Source organism: Nomascus leucogenys, chromosome 13, assembly GCF_006542625.1.
Source record: "Nomascus leucogenys isolate Asia chromosome 13, Asia_NLE_v1, whole genome shotgun sequence".
Lineage (NCBI taxonomy): Eukaryota > Metazoa > Chordata > Mammalia > Primates > Hylobatidae > Nomascus > Nomascus leucogenys.
The window spans coordinates 61891119-61904153 of NC_044393.1; the positions used below are offsets into that span (position 1 = coordinate 61891119).

The window sequence follows — 13035 nt, forward strand, 5'->3', positions numbered from 1 at the left end:
AAATAGTTGTTATGCTATATTATTTTTATTGTTGTATCGTTTTTATTTATTTATTGAGACAGGGTCTCCCTCTGTTGCCCAGGCTGGAGTGCAGTGGCACAATCTTGGATCACTGCAGCCTCAACCTCCAGGGCTCAAGCGATCCTCCCATCTGTCTCCTGAGTAGCTGGGACTACAAGTGCACCATGCATGGCTAACTTTTTTGTTTTTTGTAGAGACGGGGTCTTGCTGTGTTGCATAGGCTGGTCTCAAGCTCCTGGGCTCAAGCAATCCTTCTGCATTGGCCTCCCAAATTGCTGGGATATTACAGGTGCAAGCCACCATGGCCTGCCGCAAATATTTTTGATCTGTGGTTGACTGCATCCACAGATGTGGAATCCAAGTATATGGAGGGCCAAGTTTATTTCTGATTCTCTCATCTCACCCTTTATGCTATTGTCATAAATTTTCATTTTATCTATATTAAAAACCCCTGTCTATATCATTATTTTTGCTTAAGCTGTTGTATTAGTTTGCTAGTGCTGTTGTAACAAAGTACCATGAACTGGGTGGCTTAAACAATATAAATTTTCTCATAGTTCTGAAGGTTTAGAAGTCTGAGGTCAAGATTTTGGGAAGATTTCTTCCTTTTGAGGGCTGTGAGGAAGAATCTAATCAATGCCTCTTGCCTTGCCTCTAATGGTTTGCTGGCAATCTTTGGTGGTCTTTGGTTTATAGATGCATCTCTCCAGTCTCTGTATTCATCTTCATGTGGCGTTCTCCCTGTGTGAGTTTCTGAATTAAAATTTCTCCTTTTTATAAGGATACCAGAGTCGTATTGGACTAGGGGCCACTGTAATCACCCCTGTTTAATTTGATTACCTCTGTAAAGCTCCTATCTTCAAATAAAGTCACGTCTTTAGTTAGAACTCCAACGTATCTGTGTTAGGGTGACACAATTCAACCTGAAGCAATGGTAAATTATCTTTAAAGAGTTTAAACAACAAGAGAAAATATTTTTAGCTGTATAGTTATCACTTCTAGTATTCTTCATTCCTCTGTGTAGAGCCATATTTCTACCTGGCTAAAGCACTTCCACCTTAACATTTCTTATAATACAAGCTTGCTAATATTGAATTATTTCAGCTTTTACACATCTGAAGAAAATCGATTTCATCTTCATTTTTGGAAGACATTTTGGCTGGGTATAAAATTCTAGGTGACTTTTTCTTTCAGTACTTTAAGGTGTCTTTACAATTTCTGGGACCTTTTAAGACTTTATCACTCATTTTGGAAGTTTGATTTGATGTTCCTTGGTGTAATTTTCTTGATGTTTCTTTTGTTTGGGGTTTGTTGGGCTTCTTTGTGAGTTTAAGCTTTCATTAAATTGGAAAGTTTTTGGCCATTTTTTCAAATCCCCCACCTTTTGGGGGATTCCAATTATGCTTATATTTAGCTGCTAAGATTTGTATCACTGATGCTCTTCTATTTAAAAAATTTTCTGTTTCATTTTGGATAGCTGCTATTGTTATATCTTCAATTTCCCTCTCCTTCTGCAACATCTAATATGCATTAATCCTATCCAGTATGCATTTTCACATCACACATTATAGTATCTGTCTCTACAAGATAGATTTGGGTATTTTAAAATATCTTCCTGTTCCTACTTGGCTTTTTATACAGTTTTGATTTTTTTTAAGTAATAAAACCATATTGAAGCATAACACCTATAAGGAAAGAATATAAACTGTGTAAATGTTTAGCTTAAGTAATTTTCCCAAACTGGTATTATCTCTATTTTAATGTCCCTGTTTCTGTGTCAGTCAGTTCAGGGTTGGTCGTTGTTGGCTAATTTATCTCCTCACTGTGGGTCCTATTTTCTTGCTGCTTTGCATGGCTGTAATTTTTTTTGGATGCTAGACATGGTGAATTTTACCTTGGTGGGTTCTACGTAACTATGGATTGCTATAAATATTCCTGAACTGTGTTCTGGGATGTAGTTAAGATAACTGGAGACAATCTGAACTTTTTGGGTCTTGCTTTTAAGATTTGTTACATTGGACTAGAGCACTAGTGTTTAGTCTAAGGCAAATTATTCTCCATTATTGAGGTAAGACCCTTCTCTGTGTACTCTATTAAATGTCTGTGAATCTTGAATATTCCATTATGGCTGATGGGAACAGGTACAATATTAATACTTCTCCGTGCGAGTGCTGGCCACTGTAACCTCTAAGCCTTTCGGACAGTACCTTATCCAGTCTCATGTAGTTTTCTCATATACATGTGTGCTGATTTGTACTCAGCTGAGTATTCAAAGGGGACCTTTTGCAGGCCTCTGGAGTTTTCCCTCTATGGCTTTCTTATTTTCAGTAGACCATTCTAGAAACTCCAGCTGCCTCAGTCTCCTAGGACTCACAACTCACGGAATCACCTGAACTCTGCTTGGGTTTTTCTCTGTGCTATATCCTGGAAACTCTCTCAAGGCAATATCCTAGAGTAACTGTAGGACTTGTGTCATTTGTTTTCCATCTCTGAGATCACTGTCCTTCATTACCTGATGTGCAGTGTCAAAATTATTTCAAATATTTTGTCCACATTTTTGTTACTTCAAGTGGAAGAGGATAAAGCTGGTCTATGTTATCCCATCTTGGCTGGAAGAGTAAATCCCTTTACTCTGTTTTAAAATTAGTTATAGGATTCTGAACTGTGAAACTCTGATTCTACTACTTAAGTTATGTATAGCAGTCTTTTGTCTTTCCTGGTGACTATACAATTCAGTGTTTATAACCCTATCCATACATAGATTTAATATTAAGGATCAGATCAAATGGTCATGATGTCTCAGCAGTCCCTGAAGAACCTCTCTCATGTATGTCTTGAGGAAGGAAGGGAAGATAATCCATGCATGAAGCCACTTGGGCTTTAAAACTAGTTCCTGATGGCACAGAAATTCTCTGCAGTGGTAAGCTAAGAACAGTGATTTTATAATAGAGAAAACGAAAGTAGAAGTAACAGTAATGGTTTTAGGACTTGCTTGTTCCTCAGTGTTATACAGATTTAGTTATGCTTATCAAAATGATTCATCATTAAAGTTTCATATGAAAGTTAAATCTTCATGCAGGAACTTAGCAGTAGTAACAACAAACATTTATTTAGCAGGCACTATATAAGAGCTACTATGCTTGGTGCTTTAAATACTTTCTTTTTTTTTCAAGAAAACATTACAACATCCTATGAAATGTGGTCTACTACTAACCCCATTATACACATGAGAAAACTGAGGATCAGAGACTAGAAAATGGTGATGGAGAGGTTCAAGCCTAGGCTGGAAACATGATTCTATTCTTTTATTTAAAAAAGTATTAAATCTACTAGGCACTCTTCTAGGTACTGGGAATACAGCAACATAGGGAAAAAAATCCCTAATAACTAATATATTAATATTCTAATCCATACTTTACAAAATGTGTGTTAATGTTATTTTTAAATATTTAAATGCATTTTGTAAAAATTTTTGTGTCTAGAGTTCTATCAAGAGTAAAATGGTAAACATAAATTATTTATATCAGAAAAAGATTTTTTTCCCAGAATAACATTAATGTGCCTACTTTAGAGTCATCTATCTTTAAAAAATGCCTTTAACACAAACTCTTGGCATCACGTGATTAAGGTAAAAGAAAGTTCAAGCTGGCTGGGTGCAGTAGCTCATGCCTGCAATCCCAGCACTTTGGGAGGTTGAAGCAGGTGGATCACCTGTGGTCAGGAGTTCGAGACCAGCCTGACCAACATGGTGAAACCCTGTCTCTACCAAAAATACAAAGTTAGCTGGGCGTGGTGGTGCATGCCTGTAATCCAGCTATTTGAGAGGCTGAGGCAGGAGAATCGCTGGAACCCGGGAGGCATAGGTTGCAGTGAGTGATCACGCCACTGCACTCAAGCCTGGGCAACAAGAGCGAAAACTTCATCTTAAAAAAATGTTCAAGCTGATAAGGAGGTGATCCTGCTTCACTGAATTGAAATGATAGTGTCATAATAACTGACCCATAGGAAATGTTCTCAAAAGAAAGGATAGTATCTATCATTTATTGAGTTCCTATAATGTACCAGGCCAAGTGTTAAGTAGTTTCATTGATTCAAGTACAAACAAGCTGGATTTAATAAAGTTCTGGCTGATGCCAAAGCCCTTGCCTCTTTCTACTATTCCATAATGGCTCTACAACACTGTATATTTCAGAAAGAGATGCATTAAAAGAAACTAATAAACCAAATACAACAAAATGCAAAACCCAAACACTACCACTATGTGGAATTCTGTAATCTACTGAAGTTTCTTTTTTTTTTTTTTTTTTTTTTTTTTTTTTTTTTTTTTTTTTTTTTTTTTTTTTTTTAGATGGAGTCTCACTGTGTCACCCAGGCTGGAGTGCAGTGGCGCGATCTTGGCTCACTGCCACCTCTGCCTCCTGGGTTCAAGCCATTCTCTTGCCTCAGCCTCCTGAGTAGCTGGGATTACAGGCGCCCGCCACCACGCCCAGCTGATTTTTTTTATTTTTTAGCAGAGACAGGGTTTCACCATGTTGGCCAGGCTGGTCTCAAACTCCTGACCTCAGGTGATCCGCCTATCTTGGCCTCCTAAAGTGTTGGGATTACAGGAGTGATCCACCACGCCCAGGTGAAGTTTCTTAATTGCAATGATTTTACTCTAACATAGTTTTAGATTATGGCTATTTAGATGATAAAGAAAATGGCTATTTAGATGATAAAGAAAATAAAGACAATATTTGGTTAAATGCTCAATTTTTCACAAAATGTATTTAGTTTTGAAATCTCTCCTTAATGGGTACACAGGAAATACATTTGCTATTTTAGGGATGCAAAGACAGTGCTTTTCTTTTGTAAATATACATGTAAAATATTGAAGTCTGGAAACAAAACTATGCATACCTCTACAGCAGGTACAATATCTATGCCAACAGTTAGAAATTCTTCAAACTTCAGAAATGGGTTAAAGCAGCTGCCAACATCAAGTAATCTGATTTTTCCTGAGGCTTGTAGCAACCTAAAAACAGATATTTTATAAGAACAAAATCAAATATGAGAATATAAGAAATCACATAGATTATCGGTTCTTTAACTTTTTGGTCTCAGGACCCTTTTACGCATTTAAAAATTACTGAGGGCCCCAATGAGCTTTCATTTATGTGAGTTATATCTATTAGTAATGATCATATTTGAAGTTAAGATGAACAAGTCTTAAAAATATTCATTTATTAGACTTAAAAAGGATAGTAAAAAAGTACAGCTTTGTTTTATATATATTTACTTAATTTTTTAAAAATTGAGACAAGGTCTTGCTATATTGCCCAGACTGGTCTTGAAATCCCGAGCTCAAGTGATCCTCCAGCCTCAACTCCCAAAGTACTGGGATTAGAGGCGTGAGCCACTGCTCCTGGCTCCCCCACCCCCAACCCCCATTTTTTAAAAATATATTTTTTCGAGTCTCTAATGTCTGGCCTAATTGAAGATGAATGAATTCTAATATCTGCTTTTGCATTCGGGCTGTTGCAATATCACATGCTATGTAGTCTCTGGAAAACTCCACTCTACACTCATGATAGTGACAGTAAAAAACAAATGAGAATCTGTAACAATATGTAACGCTAGATAGTCATTCTTACCCTTATTGGGCTATGGTTAAGGAGTTCTCGAATCACAAAGGCTAAGATCATAACCTGACTCTGACCCTTAACATGTAATATGGGGATAATAGTGGCATTTACCCTTAGACTTTTTTCCAGAATTAATAAGATAATACATTTAATACTTGACCCTATTCCTAGTACATGGTAAGTGCTCAAAAAGTGGTAGATATCATTGCATGTTATATAAAAAATCTGTATTTCTTCCACTAATGATCTTCCCTAGTAAAAGCAGAATTTGCTATATGCTAAATTCTGTAGTATAGATTCTAGTAAACTGAGTAGCAAAACATTTCTGAGAGTCTTAAAAAATATATACTTCTTATAAATTGAATTTTCTATCTCAATGAAGTATCCTAAACCATTCAAGTTACTTCAACATTATGGAACAATCACCAATAACTTAATCATATCATGGATTAGCTTAATAACTGATCAATTCTCAGTAATATACTTAGCCTATTTCAAATTATTTGGCTTCGCTCCTTGATTTCTTACTTGCATAAAATATACACAGTTTAAAAAACAGTCACTTAGTGAGTGACCACGTAATTATCACTCAGGTCAAGACATAATGACTGCACCCTGGAAACATGACCCTCCCTGATGACATCCCCCACACCCTTCCAAAATGGTAGTCACTATCCTTATTTTAGGTAGTCACTACCCCTATTTTAGTCACTTTTCCTTATTTATTCCCTTGATTTCCTTTTATAGTCTTAAGTACCTATGACTGAATGTCTACAGTTTAGTTTCACATTACATTTTGTGACTTGCTGCTTTCAATTGATGTTATGTTTTTGAGTTGTTTGTGCTTCTACAATTCACTTTTACTGCTGTATAGTAGTATACTTAAGACTTTTATTAGTATGGCATTAAGTCTAAAGATCAGTTAAGGAGAATTAACATCTTTACAATATTCGATCTTCAAATCCATGAACATGAATAGTTATCCATTTACTTAAAAAACTGTCAATAGTTTTGATCATTTTCTCTAAAAAGTTCCCTCACATCTTTTGTTGGAGTTATATTCCTTGGTATTTCCTAGTTTTTGATGCTTTTATTATCTTTTTTCCCCATGGATACATTTTACTGTTTTTTTTTTTTTAATTTCATTTTTTGTTGTTGGTTACACAGACGCAACTGACTTGGATACAATAGTCCCCCCTTATCTGGTGTTTCACCTTTTGTGGTTTCAGTTACCCACAGTTAACCATGGTCTGAAAATGCTCAACAGAAATTCCAGAAATAAACCGTAAGATTTAAATTGCGTGACATTCTCTGAGTAGCATGGTAAAATCTTACACCGTCAGACCCAGGACACGAATCACATCCATTTGTCCAAAGTATCCACGCTTTTTGCATTAGTCATTAACAGGATATCTTATGATCCTGATATCTAACAATTGACATAGGCATGGCTTCATGATCTAGGATTACTGAAAGAAGATGATCCTCCTCCTCCTGATGTATGGTCAGAAGGTCAACAGTAGCCTAATGCTAAGTCACAATACCTATGTCATTCACCTCACTCCATCCCATTGTATAGGCATTTTATCATCTCACATCATAAGGGTAAGTGAAGTACAATAAGACACTTTGAGATACCATACTCACATAATTTTTATAGTATTTGGGTAAGTGAAGTACAATAAGATACTTTTGAGATAACATGCTCACATAACTTTTATAGTATTTTGTTATAATTGTTCAATTTTATTGTTATTCTTATTGTACCTAACTTATAAATTAAACTTTATCATGGGTATGTATATATAAAAACATAGTATGTATAGGATTCAGTAATGTCTGTGGTTTTAGGCCTCCACGGGGGGTGTCGGCATGTATTCTCTGTGAAGAAGGGGTGGCTACTATGCATTATTTTTTTAGATCCAGCAGCTTTAATAAATTTATCTCGATTGCTTATCTGTATATTATTTTGTGTACTGTAAGTACATAAGTTCCTAATCTGTGAAAAATGACATTTGTGTTTCATCCTCTCCTATCACCCACCTACCTATCCATTTTTTACCCCCTTACCACTCTGCCGAGGACTTCCAATATGTTGGTAGATAGAAGTGGGCAAGTGGATGGACACTATTAATCTTACATCGAAAGGAACATTCCAGTGTTTCACCATTAAATGTAAAAACTGGTATAGGTTTTAATATACTACGCTTGATAAAGTTGAAGTTCCTTTCTTATAAACTTTTATTTTAGGTCCAGGGGTACATGTACAGGTTACACAGGTAAACTATGTGTCTCAGGAATTTGGTATTTAGGGAGTTTGGTGTACTGATTATTTTGTCACCCAGGTAATATAGTTCCCAATAGGTAGTTTTTTTTTTTATCCTCTCCCTTCTCTGTCCCCACCCTTAAGTAATCCCCAGTATATGTTGTTTCCCTCTTTGGGTCCATGTGTTCTCATCACTTAGCTCCCACTAACAAGTGAGAACGTGAGGTATGTGGTTTTCTGTTCCTGAATTAGTTTGCTTAGGGTAATGACCTCCAGCTCCATCCATGTTGCTACAAAGGACATGATTTCATTCTTTTTTTATGGCTGCATAGTATTCTATGGTGTATATGTACCATGTTTTCTTTATCCAGTCTACTGCTGTTGGGCATTTAGGTTGATTCCATGTCTTTGCTACTGTGAACTGTGCTGTGATGGACATATGTGTGCATGTGTCTTTATTGTAGAATGATTTATAGTCCCTTGGGTGTATACCCAATAATGGGGGATTGCTGAGTCTAGTGGTAATTTTGTTTTAAGTTCTTTGAGGAATTGCTACACTGCTTTCCACAATGGCTGAACTCATTCATGTTCCCACCAGCAGTGTATTAGCATTCCCCTTTCTCTGCAACCTTGCCAGCAGCTGTTATTTTTTGACTTTTTAATAATAGCCATTGTGATGCCTGTGAGATGATATCTCATTGTGGTTTTGGTTTGCATTTCTCTAACATTTAGTGATGTTGAGCATTTTTTCATGTTTGTTGGACACGGTTGTCTTCTTTTGAGAAGTGTCTGTTCATGTCCTTTGCCTACTTTTTAATGGGGTTGTTTTCTGCCTGCAAATTTGTTTAAGGTCCTTATAGATGCTGGATATTGGACCTTTGTCAGATGCATGGTTATATTTTCTCCCATTCTGTAGGTTGTCTGTTTATTCTGTTGATAGTTTCTGTTGCTGTGCAGAAGCTCTTTAGTTTAAGTAGGTCCCACTTGTCAATGTTTTTGTTGCAATTACTTTTGGCATCTTTGTCATATCTTTCCCAGGTTTTATGTCCAGAATGGTATTTCCTAGGTTATCTTCCAAGGTTTTTCTAGTTTTACATTTAAGTCTTTCTAACTGATCTTATTTTTGTGTATGGTGTAAGAAAGAGGTCCAGTTTCAATCTTCTGCATATGGCTAATTATCCCAGCACCATTTATTGAATAGCGAGTCCTGTCCCCCTTGCTTTTGTCAACTTTATCGAAGATCAGATGGTTGTAGGTCTTATTTCTGGGTTCTCTATTCTGTCCATTGGTCTGTGTGTCTGTTTTGGTACCAGTACCATGCTGTTTTGTTTACTGTAGCCTCGTAGTATCATTTGAAGTTGGGTAACCTGTGATGCCTCCAGCTTTGTTATTTTTGCTTAGAATTGCCTTGGTGATTTGGGCTCTTTTCTGGTTCCATATGAATTTTAAACTAGTTTTTCTTAATTCTGTGAAGAATGTCATTGGTAGTTTGATGAAAATAGCACTGGATCTGTAAATTGCTTTGACAGTATGGCCATTTCAACAATAATAATTCTTCCTATCCATGAGCATGAAATGTTTTCCATTTGTTTGTGTCATCTCTGATTTGAGCATTGTTTTGCAATTCTTGTTGCAGAGATTTTTCACCTCCCTGATTAGCTGTATTCTAGGTATTTTATTCTTTTTGTGGCAATTGTGGATGGGATTGTGTTCTTGATTTGGCTCTCAGCTTGAATGTTGTTGATGTATAGGAATGCTACTGATTTTTGTACATTTATTTTGTATCCTGAAACTTTGCTGAAGTTGATCATCAGATCTAGGAGCTTTTAGCAGAGACTATGGGGTTTTCTAGATATAGAATCATGTCATCTGCAAACAGAGATAGTTGGACTTCTCTGCTTCTGTTTGTTCCTTTCATTTCTCTTGCCTGGTTGCTCTGGCCAGGACTTCATGAAGTCATTTTTATGCTTAGCTAGGGTGGTTTTTTTTTTTGTTTTTTTTTTTGACACAAATCCATGTGGAGTTTTATCAAATGCATTCTATATATTTGTGCAGATATGACTAATCTGTTTATGTGGTAGAAAAAATTCATTAATTGTATAGTGTCAAATCAATCTTGCATTCTTTGGAAGGTCCTAAATTGGCTTCTATATATTATTTTCATAATCTGAAGGATTTATTTTATATGTCTGTGTGTGTATAGTCAATTCTGGCTACTTGTGGTCATTTGGTTCTATAAAGTGACCATGAATGTTGAATTAGTGAATGCTGAACAATGGCTCTTACGGAAACTACAGGATTAGGTCTCTGGTCACAACATTTTCATCAACACATACCTTGAATTTATGTGTTTCTGTTTAAAAGCACTGTATTTAATACATATTGTTGATGCATTAACATTGAACTCGTGGCCAACAGCACTATAAGTCATGCCTGAGGCAAGCTTACATAACACATGTATTTTCTTTGTAAGGCACAATACAGCATTCTTGTGCTTAGGAACACTAGATTTCAACACCATATGTGGGGGTTGTTTTAAAAACAAAGTCACCAACAAAAAGCACAAACAAAAAATGTAACACCAAATAGGCTGTGAAAAGGGTGTTTGTGTGAGAGAGCAGAAACAAGGCATAGCTCACCTTTTGGACCTCAGCTGGGAAGTTTGTGTGTAGAATGAGTCAAATTTTTTGCCACAAGTATTGATTGTAGGGTTACAAGTAAGTAAGTTTTAGTAAGTTAGGTAATTCAGAGACAGGGAATTTACAAATGAGAATTGACTGTGTGTATGTATTTTCAGGATTTTACATCTATGTTTATAAGTGGGCAAGTTTGTTAATCATGTTGTTCAAATATTTGATAGTCTTACTTTTTGAATGTTTCCTCAATCTTCCACCATTAAGGAAAAAAAACCAGAATAATCTCTGCAAATTGATTTAAAGGTATTTTGTTATTTTCATATATATGTTTGTTTTTGCAAAAAGAAACCTAGAAAGGATAAAATAAACCAGAAACTAATAAAACCTCAGAAGATTTGGAACAAGGTGGATGCTTTAAGTATGAGATGGGATGTCTGAGTATACCTTTCATTGCAGTTTTGACTTTTGAAAGTTGTTAATGTTTTACATATTCAAAAAATAAAACCACTATAAACTAATGAATCTAGTTAAATGTCAAATAACACAGAAGGAAAACCAATAATTCAATACCATTTGAGCACACTATTCTGAAGACAATAATCTTGATGGGTAATATTCTAGGGACAAAAAAAAGAACTGCAAAAATATCCTGAATTTTAATGTTTGTTGTTGTGGTGGTGCTGATATAGTCATTTTGAAATTATTTTGTGTGTCTTCAAGAGCTGAGCAAATGGCAAATAAACTAAAGTTGCTGAGAGATACAAATTCAGAATGAGGGAATGGAGGGAAAAAACCCTGCAGTGATGGATTAGAATTAGAGGTTTCATAAGAAAGGATGTCAAAGCAGTGACACCACAGTAACAAAAAGCATATCTAATACCCAGAATTTGGTTTCTAAATACCGTTCTCTCACTAAAAGGAACCTGTACTACTTAGAGGAATAGCTTATGCCAGGGTTGAATCAGAGAAAGTATATGGTAAGCCTGGATGATCTTATTGTACAAGAAAGTAAAGCACTGCTCAAACACTACGAAAAGGTAAAAGAAACTACTTTAAAGGCATTTCCATTGGCCTAATTTGGGATGATTTCACCATCATAAGAATGAACTTTAACACAATGATTTAAAATCTGAGTCTACAGGTACTTAAATAAGAAAGGGGGAGAAGGGAAAGATGTTTTTACAAAATAATGCCAACCAATATATTTGAGCAAGATAGAAATTAATCACCATTTTGCAACCACTGTAATAAAAACAACTTGATTTAGGCAAGACCACTAATGGATGCTAAAGCCACTGGTGAAAACAGAAACTTCACTTGGTGTTCATGTATAATTCACTCCACACATTACAGATTAAAGGTACTTGGGAGGAATCTGGTAGACATCACCTTAGTCAAAAGATCAAACATCACTGAAAAGGGAACAAACTGACATTTGCCCCTGAGTGATGCCCTGAGAACTACATATCACCTATGAAGCATGCTTACCAGAAACATTAATGTAATCACAGGGAGTTTTCTATATTAATGCAGTCCAAGAGATATTTAACTAGATACTACATGTAATCTTTGATGAATCCTGGATCAAACAACCATCAAAAATAAATCTCCCTAAAACAACTGTAGATTTGTCTGTCAATTTTCATTATATATATGAAGTGTTAATAAATCTCATTATTCAATATTTGTTTCATATATGCATGCGATACTATTAGGCACAAATTAAAAATTGTTATATTTTCCTACTAAATCACACCTTTTATCATGAAAAATGTCTCCTTTATCTCTAGCAATGATACTTACTCAAAAGCCTCATGTTTTGGATATCTCTCATAAGAGCATAAATTGGATTTTTATATGCAGAGTCTGACAATCTATGTTTTAATTGGAATATTTTGATCTATTATATTACGTTTGCACTTTCTATCTGCTCTACCTATTCTATGTTTCTTTTCTCACACTCTATACTTTCTTTGGAATCACACTGGAAGTTTTAACAACACCTAGAAATTCTGATTTAATTGGGGGGTACGATGGAGTCTGGGCATTATGATTTTCAAAAGCTCCCTAGGTGAATGTATTGTATAGCTAAAGTTGAGAACTGGTTTTAGATTTTTCTTTTTTAAATCTTAATAATTTCATGTTTTTGATTTTGCTAATTTGAAAATTTTACATTGCCTTTGTCTTCACCCAGACCATACAAAACCTTGAGAACACTTAAAATTCTGTTAACCACACAAATTAGTCATTTTGTGTATTTTAATTCTATTATTATTACTGGTGTATATCTGTTTAGACTTTCCATTTGGGATCACTTTTTTTCTGCCTGAAAGATAGCTTTAGAATTTCTTTTAAGTGAGGTTTGGCTTTCCCATTCTCACCTCTCTTTCTGCAACTCCAATAAAGATGTAAGTTATACTTCATTTTTATCTTCTGTCTTTAACAATTTTGTTTTTATTTTACATTTACTTGTCTGTGTGAGGCAAGA

At 35.4% G+C, this 13035-nt stretch overlaps 1 protein-coding gene across 1 annotated transcript in view; it reads right to left on the reverse strand.

The window, feature by feature from the left end:
* Positions 1 to 13035, reverse strand: part of BMT2 (base methyltransferase of 25S rRNA 2 homolog) — a 116285-nt gene that overhangs the window by 8472 nt on the left and 94778 nt on the right. The window contains exon 4 of the mRNA XM_003261206.3: positions 4921 to 5035. Within this exon, the coding sequence (XP_003261254.1) occupies positions 4921 to 5035 (115 nt within the window). The remainder of the gene's footprint in view (positions 1 to 4920; positions 5036 to 13035) is intronic.